The following is a 20,600-nucleotide window of genomic DNA, read 5'->3' on the forward strand; positions in this document are numbered from 1 at the left end:
GAACAAGGCAGTAGATTATACAAGCTTGGACAGAAAGTTAATAATGACACCAATTTTTTTTTTAATGGAATTGTTTAGTACTGTTTTACCATTTGTTTACTGTAAAAAGTGTTTATACTTTCAATTAACAAATTGAAGTCTTGTGAAAGGTTGACAGGATAACTGGCATTAACTGTCAAAATAATTTCAAACTATTGAAGTTAGCTTACAGAATAAACATGTCAATCAACCCATATGATTTTTGCTGTAATATTTTTGTTTTGAAAAGTCACTGTGACTGATAGAAAAGTGATGGTTTTAGCAACATTTTAACCTGTCTGAATGCAATCAATCATTTTGCGTCGGGGGGCGAAGCCTGAACCCCCCACCAGAACTTTGTCCTGGACCCTGCGGCCCCTGGACCCTGGCTACTAGGTTTTTCTGATTTCAAAAGTTGGCAGGTATGAAACGGACAAATAAATGCAAGTAAATTCATGTGCTGTGTGTGACATTGTCAGGTTGTAAACGTGTCTTTATTGTTCAGAGGCAACTTGAAGTCCACAGCATGTGGCGTTATTCGTACATTCAGAAAAAGGATGTCAATGATTTAACAAGAAAAAAGCATCAGAATTACAGCACAGAGTTAGCAAGATTTAGATCATCCAGGTGTTTTTTTTAATAAGAATGTACAACAGGGACTGTAACAAAAAAGTCTGTATGAGATGCTTGTTTGCTGCAATTGAAATGGATTAACCTTTTTTCATTTCAACATGTCTAAAATAAAAAGAAGACACACATTTAGAAGTGCATGTGTGAGGATGTCAATGGTCGTTAGAAGACACGCTGTACAAGGTCGGCTTTTAGCTTCACAAGAGCCCTAAAAGTTGCCGTCGTATCCCAAGTGAATCTTCTGCATAGACGTGGAAAAGCAAGCAATCTTGAGAGCCCAGTCCTTCATCAGTCAGTGCAGAGATGAATCAGCCATGTTCTGTGGTCAATACTGCAGAAGCACATCCACCATTTGTCCATACGTCTTGTCTTTTTAGTCCGCTTTGCCACAACACTTTCATAACACAAGAACAATTTGGCCGTCTCCTCTCCCTCAGACCAGTGTTATGACACACACACACACACACACACACACACACACACACACACACACACACACACACACACACACACACACACACACACTGGCTTTAAGGGCAGTGCCCAAGTCCATTCTTCTTTTTTCTTCTACAAAAAACAAAAAAAATCTTCACACAAACAAACCCAAAGTATTTGGGTTTTTGGAGGGTTTCATCTGGACAAATCCACTTGTCTTCTCCATGTCAGCGTAGGCTCAAGCGTACATCTGACCGGGACCACCGGCGTGGTTTTTCTCCGCGGCCAATCGCTCCTGGTTCTGCTGGCGGCCCGTGTCGCTGCTTGTAACGACGCTGGCGTAGTCGTACACGCCCACCTCCAAGTTCCTGGCCTGCAGAGCTGCGGTGTGGAGCTTGTTCAAAAAGTCCGGCATGCCTGTCAGGGAAATTACAATTACATTCAAATTGGTTTGACATTTCAAATAGTAAGACATAATAGTAAAAAGTACATAAATGTTAAATAAGAACACAAAACTGATAATCATTTTTCCAACTTAAACATATTTTGAGAGTTACATATTTGAAGAGAGCTGAACATGTTTTAATTGTGCAAAACATTTATATATATATATATATATATACATATATTAGAGATGCGCGGTTTGCGGACACAACCGCGGAGTCCGCGGATAAACCGCGGGTCGGGCGGGTGACATGACGAAAAAAATAGATTGTAAATAGATTCGGGCGGTTGAACCAATTCGGAAATATATATACTAGAGATGCGCAGATAGGCAATTATTTCATCCGCAACCGCATCAGAAAGTCGTCAACCATCCGCAATCCACCCGATCTAACATTTGATCAGAACCGCATCCGCCCGTTGTTATATATTTAATATAGACGATGCAAGGCATTAGTGAGGTTATAAAGCTTTTGCCTGTTAAAGAAAGGAGACTGATCCAATGCAGCACAGACATTCGCGTGCCACGCTGTCACGACCCAGACGCACACCAGCGCGCAATCATATGGGAGCCGCGCTGAGCGCACCTCCAAGCGCGTCTCGCTGCAGGCGACGGCCGGGTATGTGGGCCCGACGCTCCAGCGCCATCCATTTTCAGGGCTAGTTGATTCGGCAGGTGGGTTGTTACACACTCCTTAGCGGGTTCCAACTTCCATGGCCACCGTCCTAGCTGCTGTCTATATCAACCAGGGTGAGCCCCACCCCTTTCGTGAGCGCACTGCGCGCGGAGTGACCCCTGTTACGCGCCCCCGGCCATGGGGGTGGCGGGCAGGTAAGCTGCTTACCTGCTGCGCGTGACGCCGGCCGCGGCGAAGGCGGACGAGGCGGGGTGTCGGTGCGGTGGGCGCGGTGGTGACCCTGGACGTGCGTCGGGCCCTTCTCGCGGATCGCCTCAGCTACGGCTCCCGGTGGGGCCCTCTCGGGGGAAGGGGCCTCGGTCCCGGACCCCGGCGAGGTGTCCCTTCTCCGCTCCGTAAAAGTGTCCATCTCTTTTTTTTTTTTTCTTCTGTTGTGGCATATGCTGCAGGTGCCTGCTCGTTTTTCGTATGTGGGTAACAACATTTAACTATGTATATATATTTCCGAATTGGTTTAACTGCCACCCGCCTGAATCTATTTAAAATCTAATTTTTTTTTAACCACCCGACCCGACCCGACCCGCGGATAAAATCTAATTTTTTTTTAAATTTCATCCGCCCGATCCGCGGATAATCCGCGGACTCCGCGGTTGTGCCCGCAAACCGCGCATCTCTAATATATACATAGTTAAATGTTGTTACCCACATACGAAAAACGTATAGATTTTAATCGGTCCTTTAGGTGGAGCTGATGGTGCATCACCGAAAAAGAAAAGGATTGACTTCACAGAATGGGAGGAGGATACACCTGTGCTTGTTGATGAAGTAGAGGATTATTCCTCTACAAACTTCCATCTCGACGGATCAGCAGAGGAAAATCTACTTTCCTTTTGGGGGAAACAAGGACAATCATTCCCACGACTACAACACCTTGCCAAGAGAATCCTATGCGTCCCAGCAACAAGTGGCGCAAGTGAGCGCTCCTTCAGGGCGCATTTTAGAGGCCAGGCGCTCTCGCATGAATCCTGGCACTGTAGATGCCATTTTATTCCTGCATAGTGCTAACAAAAAAAAAAAAGTAAGTAGACATACGGTTGGATATGTTAAACGAATTAGTCTACGTTACCTCGGCTATACCCAATAAGCCCATGTCTAACCTATATTGAGTTCGGTCAGCTGAATAATTTTGATGGTTACGTGTTGTTTGGGCGCACTACAATGCAAAGGAATTAAGGCAATTGCGTTGTTTATTGTGTTTTTTTCTATTGGAGATATACTACTATGTGTGTTAATTATTTGGCCTCGCTTTCAAGTGAAGCGCATCTCCGATTGGCGACAATGTAAGGATATTTAGCCTGCTTTGTTTGTCACGACCGTCTATTTTCATTATAATTCAAGTTTGATGATAAAGTGCAGTCTGATGGGTTTGATTTCCCCCCTTCAGCTATTTGCCTTGGCCAATAAGTTGCAGGTAATTTATTATTATTATTTATTTAATTTATTTTTGTTTAAATAGGGATGACATACATATGTTATTGTACAATTTAAGTTTGTGCACGTGATTGACAGCCTAAGGCTTATGAGGCACATTTTTTATTTATTTTTTTATTTCAACTTAAAAACGTATGAGCCTATGCCTACAACATAGGCTATGTGTTTATCTTTATTTTCCTGCCTGTCGTTGACAATGGAGATTGTCTGATATTTTGTCATGGCTGCAGATCAATCAATAAAGGTTCATCTTTGTCGCGAAATTGTTCACTGTGCACCCCGCCCTCGTCCCTATTTGAGCATTATAACGTTAACAAGTTAATATTCATTGAAATAAATTCTTACCTAACAAAAATATAGGCCTAGTCTTTCTAAAACATTTTTTTAACTTCTTAAAAGCCTCGTTCTGCTTGCTGCAACTGCGCACACAAAGTGTGAGGAACGCACTCCTGAGCTGAGGGCATTGGCAACAATAGTCAACACTTTCTTAATGGAAATGACAATAATACTATAATAATGATAAATAATATTATCACGCATTGAATGTCTGTGCTGCATTGGATCAGTCTCCTTTCTTTAACAGGCAAAAGCTTTCTAACCTCACTAATGCCTTGCATCGTCTATATTAGATATATAACAACGGGCGGATGGCGGGCGGGTGTGGTTTTGATAAAATGTTGGTTGGGTGGATGGCGGATGGATGACGACTTTTGTGATGCGGTTGCGGATGAAATAATTGCCTATCCGCGCATCTCTAATATATATATATATATATATATATATTTTGAACCCAATGTCACAAAACCACTAAATTATGAAATAATGTTTAATTGTGAATAAAATGAGATTCATTATTTTTGTAACGTAAAAAAAAAATATTCTGAGTGTTTTTTTTTCAACATTGACTGCCAAACTAAATGTCAATTAATTTAAAGTAGAAAAATGTTGATTATGAATTAAGGTGTCCAATGAATAATTGTTCAAATTACATAAATACTTGGTTTAATTGTAAGTACAATTTTAAAACAAATAGGGTAAAAGTATAAAAACATACAATACAATAAAGCTGCACGATTTTGAGCAAAAAAAATCTAAATTGCGATTTTTCTGTCAAAAATTGCAACAGCGATTCCATTTGCGATTTTTAGATTCAATTTATCCGAATTCCAAAAATTGCTAGAATGACGAGTGAAGGAAGTTTCTTTTACAATGTCAACCAGCATATTTTTGCCCCACACATTTGAACAATATGCAATAATCTACTTTCTAAAATATTTGAGCTACGTCCACAACACCCGTGTTTATTTACACTGTCCGTGGCTGCGCTGCAAAAAGTCAGTGTTCAAAAACAAGAAAAAACTAAAGCTGCAAGCAGCATTGGTCGGGCCCGCGTATTTGGCAGGTGCTAGTCCTAAATGTCCCAATACTTTTGTCCAGTGATAGTCATAAGTGTCCCAATACTTTTGTCTACTTTTAGTCTGAAGTGTCCCAAGACTTTTGTCTAGTGTACCTACCTTGTCTGCATTGTGTGGGCACGTTGGTGCTTCCTGCTTTTAAGCAGCCATCTTAAAAAAACAGCAGCGCAGCAGCATCAGCGCAGCAGGTCTTTGAAGGGTCATAAAATCAAAACCGGAGCAGTTAAAAAAAAAAAGCGCTTCTGTCATTGTAATCAGAAGGGTTCAATCTCTCTCCTGTGTTAGTTTGAAGGCGAAACGACAAACGCGCTCAGAGGAGATCGTTTTTGAAGGAAGGTGACCGGTTTTTACAAAAAATTTGTTTTGAAGGGGGAATAGCAAACTTCCTGTTGATTTTTGCTGGGGGTTGTCAATTTATGAAATGTAGGTCTAAGTGAGACCTACATAGTGGTTTTTTGTTTCATGTCTCTCCGACCTTCCCAGTGGGAGTTACAGGCAGTTTTGTCATTTTTTTCTTCCGAGGAGCAGTTTTTTCTGCGTTTTATTAAAAAATTGCGGTAGAGCACAATTTTGAGATTTGGGGTTAGGTTTTTTCATTAAATCACAATTTTAGCCAGTCCTGATGTGTGTGTTCAGTTTGGTGAGTTTTGAAGCATGTTAAGGGGGTCAAATTATAGCTCAAAGAGGCAAAAGTGACTGTTTTTAGTACTTTTTTGTCTTGAAGAGGGAATTGCCAACTTCCTGTTGATTTTTGCCCGAGGATATACAATTATGAAAACTAGGTCTAAGTCAGACCTACATAGAGGTTTTTGTTTCATGTCTCTCCGACCTTCCTAGTGGGAGTTACAGGCAGCTTAGTTTTTTTTTCTTTTTAGGGGGCGCTAGAGCGCAATTTTGAGTTTTTGGGTTCGGTTTTTTATTAAAAGGCAATTTTCGCAGGTCCTGACGTGTGGGTCAAATATGGTGAGTTTGAAGCATGTTAAGTGGGTCAAATTAGTGCTCAAAGAGGCGGCGGAAGAAAAAAGAAAGAATAATAATAAAACCTTACAAATACAATAGGTCCTTATGTCCCATTGCATAAAGACTCCCTTTGGGAGTCCTTATACAATGGGCCATGCGGGCCCTAAAAATACAAAAATGAGGGGTATTTTATTAGAACTAAGCAAAATGATCTGCCAATAGAACAAGAAAATTTGGCTTGTCAAGACTTTCCAAAACAAGTAAAATTAGCTAACCTCAATGAACCCAAAAATAGCTTAAAATAAGTATATTCTCACTAATAACAAGTGCACTTTTCTTGGTAGGAAAAAAAATTAGACCTTTTTGCTCAATATGTTGAAAAATATTCTTAAATGAAGTAAATGCTAGTGCCATTATCTTGACATAATGATATGCGCTCGGCATCATGATTTTTTTTTCATGCTTGAAATAAGAAGTTATTACTTTAAAAAAGTAGTTTTATACTTGTGAGTGTTGATGACACAGCTTTGCAACACTTGATATTCTAGTTTCAAGCATGTTTTACTCAATATAGGTCATCAAATCTCAGCAACAAGCTGGAATATCTTACTGAGATCATTTAGGACCTTAAAACAAGTAAAACACTCTAACATAAAATCTGCATAGTGAGAAGAATGATCTTATCAGACAGAAAATAAGCAAATATCACCCTTATTTGAGATATTTCATCTTACTTAGATTGCAGTTTTTGCAGTGTGCTTGTTTGGAACTGTGGTGACAGACCTACTTACACGGACACTATTAAAACTTTGTTCACCAAGTACCTCCCCAGAAAACATGTGCCGCCATAACAACCAACATTAAAATACAGTCGCGTAGTAGGCCTAAGTATGCATTAAAAACAAGGCAGATAATTTCTTTAACAAGAATATTGAACATTTTTAGCCACTCCAAGTTTGAGCAGTAACACTGCGTTTAAAATATTGACTTAATTATTTACATACCGCTGGTGGAAGGAGAGAGAACATTTCAAAACCTGAGCCTCTTGCATTTAATAATTGCAGTAATTAAAACCTTTGATGTCCATTAATGATGTAGCCCTACAATATGTTAACATTGTTGCAATTAAGCCAGCAGTCATGTTTTAAGTAAGACGTGAGAATGTTACAATTTAAAAATATGCGAAAAAAAGAAGCACATTTCAAGAAATTAATTTTCAGAGTGCGTGCAGTGGGATTTATAGAATACCGTATTTTTCGGACTATAAGTCACAGTTTTTTTCATAGTTTGGCCGGGGGTGCGACTTATACTCAGGAGCGACTTATGTGTGAAATTATTAAAATATCAAATAATATTATTGATCTCATTCACGTAAGAGACTAGATTTCATGGGATTTAGCGATTAGGAGTGACAGATTGTTTGGTAAACGTTAGGGATGTCCCGATCCGATATTTGGATCGGATCGGCTGCCGATATTTGCCAAAAATTGCGTACAGGCAAGGCATGGGAAAATGCCGATCCAGATCCAGTTTAAAAAAAACTCCGGTCCGTGTTTTCCAACGCACCGATTTAAATAATACATTCCACTTTTCTGCTGCTCCGTCATTTCCGTTCCGCATTTTCCAGCACACCTTCAACACATCCACAGGCACGCAGTTGCTTTTAGCTGCTGGCATTACAAGACAGGCTCTTCTCACTCTGTCCTGTGTCTCCCTCTCACAGACAGCAAGTGCACCTTCTTACACACGTCACATACTGTCACGTCATACGTCACATACGTATACGTCCTCCCCGAGCAGAGAGGTAGCAGCATGGCTAATGTTAGCTGTGATGCTAGCGCAGTCGTGCGAGCAATGCTCCCTCTAAGGTGCTCGCCTGTGCAATTGCGCACTGTTTAAGCGTCCTCTGCGCATAGCAAATCTATGCCACGCACAAAATCAAATAAAAAAATAAGCGCGTAACAATTTTCGACACACGGACACGACAGAGAAAACAGTTTTCGTCATCATTGTTCAAATATTGTGACGTCTGCCGAGACGCTTATCTCCATTCGGTGCCACACGTCCACACCATCAAAATGCTGAGGCAAAAATTTCCACATCAACACCGTATGAAAAAATCAGTGATTTTTTTAGTTGTGATTTCCTTCTCTGCATGAAAGTTTAAAAGTAGCATATATTAATGCAGTATGAAGAAGAATGTTTTAATGTAGACATGCAAGCCGTGAAAGAAAATTTTGAAAATCAAGACTACATTTCCTGCAAATGGGTGCATTTCTACCCTATATTTTAACTGTAGATTTATTCTCATATCAAACTCTTTTGGCTGTCTTTTTGACACTTACATCCACACCCTGGATTATAAATAATGTAAATAATTCAATGTGATTATCTTGTGTGATGACTGTATTATGATGATAGTATATATCTGATAGTATATATCTGTATCATGAATCAATTTAAGTGGACCCCGACTTAAACAAGTTGAAAAACGTATTGGGGTGTTACCATTTAGTGGTCAATTGTACGGAATATGTACTTCACTGTGCAACCTACTAATAAAAGTCTCAATCAATCAATCAAAACACATAGAATCATCATACTGCTGTGATTATATGCATCAAGTGTTCATTCAAGGCTAAGGCAAAATATCGAGATATATATCGTGTATCGCAATATGGCCTTAAAATATTGCAATATTAAAAAAAGGCCATATCGCCCAGCCCTAGTTCAATGATGCCATTTCTGTTTGTCATGTATAATTTTGTCTATTTTGTGTTTATCCTTGAATAAACAGGTCAGTTTCTTGTTACCAACCATTGTGTATTATTCAAACTCCCCTAATTCAGCTGGCTAGTTGTTATCAAGAGTACTAAAACCCTTTTCAACATGATTCTGACAACTAAGTAGGCAAAATAACTTTAAACTTTAATACATGCTCGGATAGGCCAGTATCGGTCAGTATCGGTATCGGTCAGTATCGGTATCGGATCGGAAATGCAAAAACCTGGATCGGGACATCCCTAGTAAACGTATAGCATGTTCTATATGTTATAGTTATTTGAATGACTCTTACCATAATATGTTACGTTAACATACCAGTTGGTTATTTAGGCCTCATATAACGTACACTTATTCAGCCTGTTGTTCACTATTCTTTATTTATTTTAAATTGCCTTTCAAATGTCTATTCTTGGTGTTGGCTTTTATCAAACACATTTCCCCAAAAAACGCTACTTATATATGTTATTTTCCTTCTTTATTATGCATTTTCGGCCGGTGCGACTTATACTCGGAAAAATAGGATAGGTAAAAGAGAATCTCACCACTGGACACCATCCAGCTGACACAGTAACGAGGGAAGGCGGTCTGGGGGTCGTCACTGTAAGTCAGCAAGTAGTCGAAGCCATTCTGGAACAAAAACAGTCAAATTTTTATAAGTAGCTCGCCATAACAGAGTTAATGTGGTGTTTGTAGCGCTAGATTAGTGACAATAACCTCGTCAAAGGACGTGTGCGGGCGGATGACCATCTTGGACTGGTACGTGTGAACTCTCACAAAGTCCTGAGACTCTGGAACTCTGGGATGCTGCACAGCTCTGATAAAAAGAGGACATCAATCAATGTTTATTTATATAGCCCTAAATCACGAGTGTCTCATATATATACAGTACACATATTTGTGTATTCAAATGTAAGATGGTGTGCTGACTCCTACCTGGACACCAAGATCATCAGGTTGTTGTCCAGGTCCACGTCATAGCGCCGCACATACACGTAGTCTCTGGAGTACATGGGGTACTGTGGGGGGGTGTCCATTTAGTACTTTTATTTTAGGGCCCAGAAGAGGAAGAAGAAGAAGAAGAACTCACAGGAAAGTGCGTGGCCCAGTGGACCACCTCTGAGCCCGTGTTGACGTCTCGGTCCACCACTTCCAGTTTGATGACAAGCGCGTCCCACTTCTTCCTGTAGTTTGTGTCCAACTGGGACAAAGGCAAGACCGAGGTCAGCCATGTTGTCATTGTGCTATTTAAACAGCGGTGTTAACATTGTGCAAGAGGTGGATCCATGAAGGACACCCAACAGCTGCTACTGACATCTTATGTAGACACTAGGGGTGTAACGCTACACAAACATTTCGGTTCGGTACGTACCTCGGTTTAGAGGTCACGGTTCGGTTCGTTTTCGGTACAGTAAGAAAACAACAAAATGTACATTTTTTTGGTTATTTATTTACCAAATTTGCAAAATCTTCCACCAAAAATATTTTTCTTAGTGTAATATTTGATGTGAAGTGGATTGGATGGGTCAATAATTCATAATAACATTGATTTTGATTCAATATTATGTTTTGAGCAATGACAGTTTGAAAGGAATAAAAAAACAGCTTTGTTTTATTAGTCAACATTGCAACTTTTTCTAAATTACATTTAACCTTTAAGCTTTTTTATTTCACTTTTGTTATGTTTTTGTTTATTTTAATAGTATTTTTAGAATGTGCCGTGGGCCTTTAAAACATTAGCTGTGGGCACACTTTTGACACCCCTGCTATAGATAATAAAACATTAAATGTGATAAATCTATGGATAAAAAGCAGAGCCTGGCGACGCATGCGCGTTTATCATAACTCTCTCTCTCTCTCTCTGTCTCTGCCCCTCCCTCACCAATGCTGCTGCACGCACAATTTGTTTTGTTTTTAACCCCTTCTTAACCCTGAACGTACATTGAAAATACACGCAACCCTAACTCAAAATGCCGGACATTTGAGGCATTTAAGAAACTCCGCCCTGACAGCTCCGCAAAAGAGGACATGTCCGGTGAAAAGAGGACATATGGTCAGTCTATCGTAGCCCGTTAGCTCCTAGCATGCCTCGGTGTGCATTGTTTACACAACGTGCGTTACGCTACTTAATATGTCCGTGTGGAAACTCGTTCGGTACACCTCCGAACTGAACCGGAACCCCCGTACTGAAACGGTTCAATACAAATACACGTACCGTTACACCCCTGGTAGACAAAAAAACTACAATTGGAGGTTGCCTACAGCCACAGCTCTTAATGCCAGTGTTTCCAATACATTCATTTGTAGCCAGCGCTCATAAGCACATAACACACTTGGGTCTGCCAGAGAATAAGCAAAGTTGCCAACTTAGCCATATTTAGCCAGTAATCACAGCCCTGTCAGCACTCATGAATTGATTTCATCTCTAAGCAGAGAAGCAGGAGTATCTTGGTCTGAAAGTGCGGAAATAAGTCAGACGTCAATAAATTCCTCTAATTTACGTGTTCCACGGTCTGGGTCAGCATGCTCCGCAATCAATTAAATATTTAATAATGTTATGTATTTTTACATCGAATAAATGAATGACATTTAGACATAATGGTATTGTGGCCAAACAGCTACATTGTTGTTTCATCTGACATCACATGGACAAAGATAAGACCTTCTGGAGGAAAGTTCTGTGGTCAGATGAAACAAAAATGGAGCTGTTTTGGCCACAATACTGGGTTTGGAAGAGAAAAGGTGAGGCCTTTAATCCCAGGAACACCATTCCTACCGTCAAGCATGGTGGTGGTAGTATTATGCTCTTGGCCTGTTTTGCTGCCAATGGAACTGGTGTTTTACAGAACCTTGGAGGATTACCTCCAAATTCTTCAGGACAAGCTAAAATCATCAGCCCGGAGGTTGGGTCTTGGGCACAGTTGGGTGTTCCAACAGGACAATGACCCCAAACATACGTCAAAAGTGATAAAGGAATGGCTAAATTCAGGTTTTAGAATGGCCTTCCCAAAGTCCTGACTTAAACGTGTTGACAATGCTGAAGAAACAAGTCCGTGTCAGAAAATCAACAAATTTAGCTGAACTGCACCAATTTTGTCAAGAGGAGTGGTCATAAATTCCACCAGAAGCTTGTCTTATTGCAGGTAAACTTGCCAAGGGACATGTAAGCAAATATTAACATTGCTGTATGTATACTTTTGACCCAGCACATTTTCAGTAGACCCATAATAAATTCATAAAAGCACCAAACTTCCTGAATGTTTTTGTGACCAACAAGTATGTGCTCCAATCACTACATCACACAAAAATATAAGAGTTGTAGAAATGATTGGAAACTCAAGACAGCCATGACATGATGTTCTTTACACGTGTATGTCAACTTTTGACCACGACTGTAACTACTAGACTACATACAGTATATGTACAGTACAGGCCAAAAGTTTGGACACACCTCCTCATTCAATGTGTTTTCTTTATTTTCATGACTATTTACATTGTAGATTGTCACTGAAGGCATCAAAACTATGAATGAACACATGTGGAGTTATGTACTTAACTGAAAACATGTTTTATATTCTAGTTTCTTCAAAATAGCCACCCTTTGCTCTGATTACTGCTTTGCACACTCTTGACATTCTCTCCATGAGCTTCAAGCACACCTGTGAAGTGAAAACCATTTCAGGTGACTACCTCTTGAAGCTCATCCAGAGAATGCCAAGAGTGTGCAAAGCAGTAATCAGAGCAAAGGTTTCTATTTTGAAGAAACTACAATACAAAACATGTTTTCAGTTATTTCACCTTTTTTTGTTAAGTACATAACTCCACATGTGTTCATTCAAAGTTGTGATGCCTTCAGTGACAATCTACAATGTAAATAGTCATGAAAATAAAGAAAACACATTGAATGAGAAGGTGTGTCCAAACTTAGAATAGAATAGGGATGTCCCGATCCAGGTTTTTGCACTTCCGATCCGATACCAATATTGTTTTTGCATTTCCGATCCAATACCGATACTGATACTGACCCGATACTGGCCTATCTGAGCATGTATTAAAGTTTAAAGTTATTTAGCCCACTTAAAGAAAGAAAGAAAATAAATACAATTTCCCAAAAAAATGCGACTTATATATGTTTTTTTCCTTCTTTATTATGCATTTTCGGCCGGTGCGACTTATAATCCGAAAAATACGGTAACTGAAAACAAGTTTTGTATTCTAGTTTCTTCAAAATAGCCACCCTTTGCTCTGATTACTACTTTGCACACTCTCGGCATTCTCTCGAAAGGGTGGCTATTTTGAATATGAAACACGTTTTCAGTTAACAAAAAAAGGTGAAATAATTGAAAAGGTGTTTTATATTCAAAATAGCCACCCTTTCGAGAGAACGCCTAGAGTGTGCAAAGCAGTAATCAGAGCAAAGGGTGGCTATTTTGAAGAAACTAGAATATAAAACATGTTTTCTGTTATTTCACCTTTTTTGTGTTAAGTACATAACTCCACATGTGTTCATTCATAGTTTTGATATGACAATCTACAATGTAAATAGTCATGAAAATAAAGAAAACACATTAAATGAGGAGAAGGCGTGTCCAAACTTTTGGCCTGTACTGTAAGTATTTTTTATTTTTCATGTAAAAAAACAACAACGTTTTTTAAAGGTGTGGTGCCATTTATCTTGCCGTGGCGGCACACCGCAATCAATTACATGTAGGGCAGACCTGGGCAAATTAAGGCCCGGGGGCCACATGCGGCCCGTTGAGCTTTTCAATCTGACCAGTCAGACATTCCCAAATCCTTTTTTTAGATGTTTAAGATGTAAAGTGTAGCTGCCATTATGATGTGCAGTGATGTTTTATAATGACCGTAAGTCTTCAACTATACAAAGTATTTCAATGGTTGGAATCTGCACTTTTGCATGATATATTAGTTACTATGGTCATCTAATTAGTTACTATGGTCATCTAATTAGTTACTATGGTCATCTAATTAGTTACTATGGTAATCTAAGTCACAGCAGGCATCAAGCAGTGTGGGTGGGGAGTGTTTCCACAGAGTGTTTCCAGAGCCTGAAATGTGAGTGTCAGGGACAGACGGGGAAGGAGATTTTTACAACAAATTTCTAAAGCTTAGTGATATATCACATGTATCAGATTGTAGGTGGGATTTTTTGTACTCTTTGCGTTCATATTTCACTGTATTTGTTGCATTTTTGTAGCGTTTCGCTTGACTGTAAAATATGTGAATGGAGAGGGGGTGTGACGTTCATATGTTGTCAATATTCAGTGTTTTATCCTTCATAGTTAAAGGGGAACATTATCACCAGACCTATGTAAGCGTCAATATATACCTTGATGTTGCAGAAAAAAGACCATATATTTTTTTAACCGATTTCCGAACTCTAAATGGGTGAATTTTGGCGAATTAAACGCCTTTCTAATATTCGCTCTCGGAGTTGTGACGTCACATCGGGAAGCAATCCGCCATTTTCTCAAACACCGAGTCAAATCAGCTCTGTTATTTTCCGTTTTTTCGACTGTCTTCCGTACCTTGGAGACATCATGCCTCGTCGGTGTGTTGTCGGAGGGTGTAACAACACGAACAGGGACGGATTCAAGTTGCACCAGTGGCCCAAAGATGCGAAAGTGGCAAGAAATTGGACGTTTGTTCCGCACACTTTACCGACGAAAGCTATGCTACGACAGAGATGGCAAGAATGTGTGGATATCCTGCGACACTCAAAGCAGATGCATTTCCAACGATAAAGTCAAAGAAATCTGCCGCCAGACCCCCATTGAATCTGCCGGAGTGTGTGAGCAATTCAGGGACAAAAGACCTCGGTAGCGCGGCAAGCGATGGCGGCAGTTTGTTCCCGCAGACGAGCGAGCTAAACCCCCTGGATGTCTTGGCTCACACCGTCCCGAAGATGATCAAGAGAAGAATATCGACCCTAGCTTCCCTGGCCTGCTGACATGAGGGTATGTCTACAGAATATATTAATTGATGAAAATTGGGCTGTCTGCACTCTCAAAGTGCATGTTGTTGCCAAATGTATTTCATATGCTGTAAACCTAGTTCATAGTTGTTAGTTTCCTTTAATGCCAAACAAACACATACCAATCGTTGGTTAGAAGGCGATCGCCGAATTCGTCCTCGCTTTCTCCCGTGTCGCTGGCTGTCGTGTCGTTTTCGTCGGTTTCGCTTGCATACGGTTCAAACCGATGTAGCTCAATAGCTTCAGTTTCTTCTTCAATTTCGTTTTCGCTACCTGCCTCCACACTACAACCATCCGTTTCAATACATTCGTAATCTGTTGAATCGCTTAAGCCGCTGAAATCCGAGTCTGAATCCGAGCTAATGTCGCTATAGCTTGCTGTTCTATCCGCCATGTTTGTTTGTGTTGGCTTCACTATGTGACGTCACAGGAAAATGGACGGGTGGTTAAAATCAGGCACTTTGAAGCTTTTTTTAGGGATATTGCGTGATGGGTAAAATTTTGAAAAAAACTTCAAAAAATATAATAAGCCACTGGGAACTGATTTTTAATGGTTTTAACAATTCTGAAATTGTGATAATGTTCCCCTTTAATATTGTAAATCCCACATTCTTTATTTTCATGTACGTTCTGGGTGTCCGTATTTTCCGCACCATAAGGCGCCCTGGGTTATAAGCCGCGCCTTCAATGAACGGCATATTTCAAAACTTTGTCCACCTATAAGCCGCCCCGTGTTGTAAGCCGCATCTAACTGCGCTAAAGGAATGTCAAAAAAACAGTCAGATAGGTCAGTCAAACTTTAATAATATATTAAAAACCAGCGTGATGTGGGCGCGCATGGAGTCGTATATCAACATGGACGGAGCTGCGTGAAAAAAGCCACCCGGCCTCTTCGCGTAAACTTAAACTTACCTTAACCACTCGCTCATCTTTTCTTCATTCATCCATCCCTTCGAGTTAGCTTTTATGATGACGCCGGCTGGAAAGGTCTCTTTTGGCAAGGTCTTCCTTTTGAATATCACCATGGGTGGAAGTTTCTGGCCATTAGCATGGCAAGCTAGAACCACAGTGAAGGATGACTTCTCATTCCCTGTGGTGCGAATATTCACCGTACGTGCTCCCGTTGTATCCACAGTGCGGTTCACAGGAATATCAAAAGTCAGTGGAACCTCGTCCATGTTGATAATGTTCTCTGGCCGGATCTTTTTTCAGCTATCTTGTTTTTACAATATGCACGGAAAGTAGCCAGCTTTTCTTGAAAGTCTTTAGGCAGTTGCTGTGAAATAGTAGTCCGTGTGCGGATGGAGAGATTGCGTCTTTTCATGAACCGGATCCCTGTCGCTTAGTAGGAGCCATTTTGTGGTCTTTACAGATGTAAACACACAAAGGAAATGAAACGTAATATCCGCGCGCTTTTTCTTCTTCTACGCGGGCGGGTGGTTGCTTACAGAAGAAGAAGAAGCGCTTCCTGTTCTATGGGGGCGGGTGCTTACCTTGGCGGTTGCTTGCGTAGAAGAAGAAGCACTTCCTCTTCTACGGGGAAAAAAGATGGCGGCTGTTTACCGTAGTTGCGAGACCGAAACTTTATGAAAATGAATCTTAATATTAATCCATATATAAAGCGCACCGGGTTAAAAGCCGCACTGTCAGCTTTTGAGTAAATTTGTGGTTTTTAGGTGCGGCTAATAGTGCGGAAAATACGGTACATGTAAAATTCCATTCCGTTTCTTAAGGTGGTCTGTCATAACGTTTTTAGCTTTCAATCAGACATTATTGTGAGGTTTTGTATTAGTGTTCCTAAAAATAGATATACCGGCCTCCAGACACATTCTTTTCTCTAAATTTGGCCCCCGGGTCAAAATAATTGCCCAGGCCTGACGTAGGAGCAACCCTGCAGTATGCATTGCAAGTCTTGTAAAAGTTGATAAATATCATACCTGCACGTTGAAAAACTGTCTTGGTGTGATGTCGCTGTAGGAGCCCAACACTGTGATGGCACACAACAACAATAAGGGCTGTTATGATGTCGACTTGTTTCAAGCTAACCGAGCGAGCGACTGACCTCTGTACTCGTACAGGTGACTGTCAGGGATGGGTCTCTTCCACACTTTGAAGTCTTTCTTCTCCATCACCGCCTCCCAGCCCACATCCACGTGTTCATCTGTGGAGCCTGCAGCTTTGTGCTTTTGACTCTTCACCATGTCCAGCGCCTCTAGCTCGAGTCCACACCTGCACAGGGATGCAAGTATTATAGCACAATAAGGCTGTGTTTGTGTCGAGTGTGCACAATCCCAACCTGAGTATCTCCTCATCTTGAATCTTCTCATGCTCCCACATGAAGACGCCCGCCAGGGCCGCCATCAGCCGACCTGTAGGAGGGTGCTTGCTCTGCAGCCGACGCCATATGCTCCCCACCAGGGTCCACCTGGTCCTCTCCGAGTACAAGTTGGAGTAGAGCTCGCCGATCCGACACGCGCGTCGCAGCCTCTGGCCGGTCAAAAAACTACAATGGTCCACGAATATGGACAGCAGTCCCTTCCTCTTTTGTCCACATCTTGTAGTCTCCCGGACCAGGACCGCCGCCCTATGGAGGGTGGACAGCAGCAGGCCGGTGGCCCTGCCCAGCCAGGGAGACGAGCCCCTGACTTCCTCCTGCCGGAACAACCCCAAACTCCGCAGCCTGAGCGTCCTGACCCCGACCTCGCCGGGCAGGCGACGCGGCACCGACTGAAACATGGCGGCCACTCCTCCCAAGACTGGATGAGCAGCAAAGTAGGTAACAAGTTGGAGATGTGAAGAAATGCACCATGCCAGTGTTATATTAAACATGTAAATATCAATAGTTTACCTTCATATGCACCATGCCAGTGTTATATTAAACATGTAAATATCAATAGTTTACCTTCAAATGCACCATGCCAGTGTTATATTAAACATGTAAATATCAATAGTTTACCTTCAAATGCACCATGCCAGTGTTATATTAAACATGTAAATATCAGTAGTTTACCTTCATAAGCAGCACATTTATCGCCAAAGTAAACATTTATCTCCAAAATAAACATTTATCTCCAAAATAAACATTTATCTCCAAAATAAACATTTATCTGCAAAATAAACATTTATCTCCAAAGTAAACATTTATCTCCAAAATAAATATTTATCTCCAAAATAAACATTTATCTCCAAAATAAACATTTATCTCCAAAATAAACATTTATCTCCAAAATAAACATGTATCTCCAAAGTAAACATTTATCTCCAAAATAAACATTTATCCCCAAAATAAACATTTATCTCTAAAATAAACATTTATCTCCAAAGTAAACATTTATCCCCAAAAGAAACATTTACCCCCAAAATAAACATTTATCTCCAAAATAAACATTTATCCCCAAAATAAACATTTATCTCCAAAGTAAACATTTATCTCCAAAAGAAACATTTACCCCCAAAATAAACATTTATCTCCAAAATAAACATTTATCCCCAAAATAAACATTTACCCCCAAAATAAACATTTATCTCCAAAATAAACATTTATCTGCAAAATAAACATTTATCTCCAAAGTAAACATTTATCTCCAAAATAAACATTTATCCCCAAAATAAACATTTATCACAAAAATAAACATTTATCTCCAGAATAAACATTTATCTCTAAAGTAAACATAAAGTAAACATACTGTATATATATATATATATATAAAGTAAACATAAAGTAAACATATATATATATATATATATATATATATATATATATAAAGTAAACATATATATATATATATATATATATATATATATATATATATATATATATATATATATATATATAAGGTAAATATATAAACCGTATATAAAGTAAACATATCTATAAAGTAAACATAAAGTAAACATATCTATAAAGTAAGCATCTATAAGGTAAACATAAATATATAAAGTAAACATATATATATGAAGTAAACATAAAGTAAACATATATCTATAAGGTAAACATATATCTATAAAGTAAACATATATATATAAAGTAAACATATATATATATAAAGTAAACATCTCTATAAGGTAAACATAAAGTAAACATATATATATAAGGTAAACATAAAGTAACCATATATCTATAAAATAAACATACATATATAAATTAAACATAAAATAAAAATATATATATATATATATATAAAGTAAACATATATGTATAAAGTAAACATAAAGTAAACAACATTATTGCGCTGAAGTTAGCGAGCACGCGACATTTAGCGTCGGCTAACGTTAGCATGACTAACCTTAACAGTAGTCTGCGACTGAAAGCCGCTCCTAGCACCACCGCAGCCGGCAGATACTTTTAAGCGCCTCCGCTTCAACTTTCTGTTGTTGTTGTAGTTCCAACTTGAGACTTTTATCCGAGTGACGTTACCACGTTTCACATCTTTTAAACAGCGACTGATTTGACCTCTTCTTCCCCGTCGTCCCTGAGACACGCCCACCCGGAAGCTGAAGCCTGGCAGGCGTATAACACGCACGCCTATTGGACAGAGGCGATTCATAACGGGGATTGTGATTGGTCGAGAGGGTGAATGATTAGCTCATACAACCCGCATGTGCATTTGGTAAAGATTGTAGATAGATGAAATGTGTTTGTTCCGAACATTCTCTGTCATATTTGCCACAGTCGTCCCATGTTTGTATGTTATAAAACATCGGCTTTGGGGAGAAAAAAAAATCGCATTCAAACCTGGGTTTAAAAATACGAGTCATGACGTCATCAATATGCGACCACGGCAAAGTACATAAGCAAGATAACTTAAAAACAATAATGTGTCCTGATTGTTTTTTTGTTTTTTTTTACAAAAGTTGAATGTGGAATGCACTACCAACACACCTTTGAATTCGAACTTCCCTACTAAATTTTAAAACTGCCATAAAATCATGGCTCAGCTCAACCTCTACCTGAGCTCAACCTAAATTGATCCCCAGCAACTCTTCCAAGCATCAAGCAGGTTTATATGTGGTTATATATATATATATATATATATATATATATATATATATATATATGTATGTGGTTATAGTGTATATATTTATATGTGGTTATAGTGTATATAACCCATTTTTTGTATATATTGTTTTTCAAATCACCTGACATGTGTACATTGCGTGGAAGTCTGGGACAGTGCCAAGGGAGTGGCAGACTGGGGTGGTGGTTCCCCTTTTCAAAAAGGGGGACCAGAGGGTGTGTGCTAATTACAGGTGTATCGCACTACTCAGCCTCCCTGGGAAAGTTTACGCCAAGGTACTGGAAAGGAGCGTCCGGTCGATAGTCGAACCTCAGATTCAAGAGGAGCAATGTGGATTCCGTCCTGGTCGTGGAACAACTGACCAGCTCTTTACTCTTGCGGGAATCCTGGAGAAGGCCTGGGAGTATGCCTATCCAGTCTAAAGTTTAAAAAAGTTTTAAAAAAAGTTTTAAAAAAGTTAAAAATATTTTTTAAAAATTAAAAATATTTTTTTTAAATTTAAAAAAAGAAAAAAAAAGAGAAAAAAAGAAAAAAGAAAATTAAAAATTACAAAATTTTTAAAAATTAAAAAAAAAATTAAATGTAAATTTTTTTTTTTAAATTTAATTTTTTTTTAACATTTTTACAAAAATTTACAAAAATTAAAAAAAAAATTACAAAAATTTACAAAAATTAAAAAAAATTTAAAAATGTTTACAAAAATTTAAAAACATTTTTTTTTAAATTAATTTTTTTTTTTTAAAAATTAAAAAAAAAATTTAAAAAGTTTAAAAAAAAT

General features: G+C 39.2%; 1 protein-coding gene across 1 annotated transcript; it reads right to left on the reverse strand.

The window, feature by feature from the left end:
- Positions 1–476: 476 nt before the first annotated feature.
- On the reverse strand, positions 477–19,292 carry stard7 (StAR related lipid transfer domain containing 7). Its single transcript, XM_061927089.1, has 9 exons — positions 19,091–19,292; positions 17,101–17,560; positions 16,867–17,033; positions 16,742–16,791; positions 9,903–10,013; positions 9,749–9,831; positions 9,530–9,629; positions 9,358–9,442; positions 477–1,500 (listed from the first exon to the last, which is right to left on the reverse strand). The coding sequence occupies exons 2-9, from the start codon at positions 17,538–17,540 to the stop codon at positions 1,322–1,324; spliced, it is 1,215 nt and encodes a 404-aa protein (XP_061783073.1). The 5' UTR covers positions 17,541–17,560; positions 19,091–19,292; the 3' UTR covers positions 477–1,321.
- Between the last annotated feature and the right edge of the window lie 1,308 nt (positions 19,293–20,600).

This window comes from Nerophis lumbriciformis, linkage group LG32 (assembly GCF_033978685.3).
Source record: "Nerophis lumbriciformis linkage group LG32, RoL_Nlum_v2.1, whole genome shotgun sequence".
Lineage (NCBI taxonomy): Eukaryota > Metazoa > Chordata > Actinopteri > Syngnathiformes > Syngnathidae > Nerophis > Nerophis lumbriciformis.

Bases quoted from the DNA above. Each gene is read 5' to 3' on its own strand.
- stard7 (XM_061927089.1), bottom strand. From the start codon at position 17,540: ATGTTTCAGTCGGTGCCGCGTCGCCTGCCCGGCGAGGTCGGGGTCAGG. The intron at 16,792-16,866 runs GTCAGTCGCTCG...GTGCCATCACAG, and splicing joins TCACCTGTACGAGTACAGAG to TGTTGGGCTCCTACAGCGAC. The intron at 10,014-16,741 runs GTATGATATTTA...CCTTTGTCCCAG, and splicing joins GACAGTTTTTCAACGTGCAG to TTGGACACAAACTACAGGAA.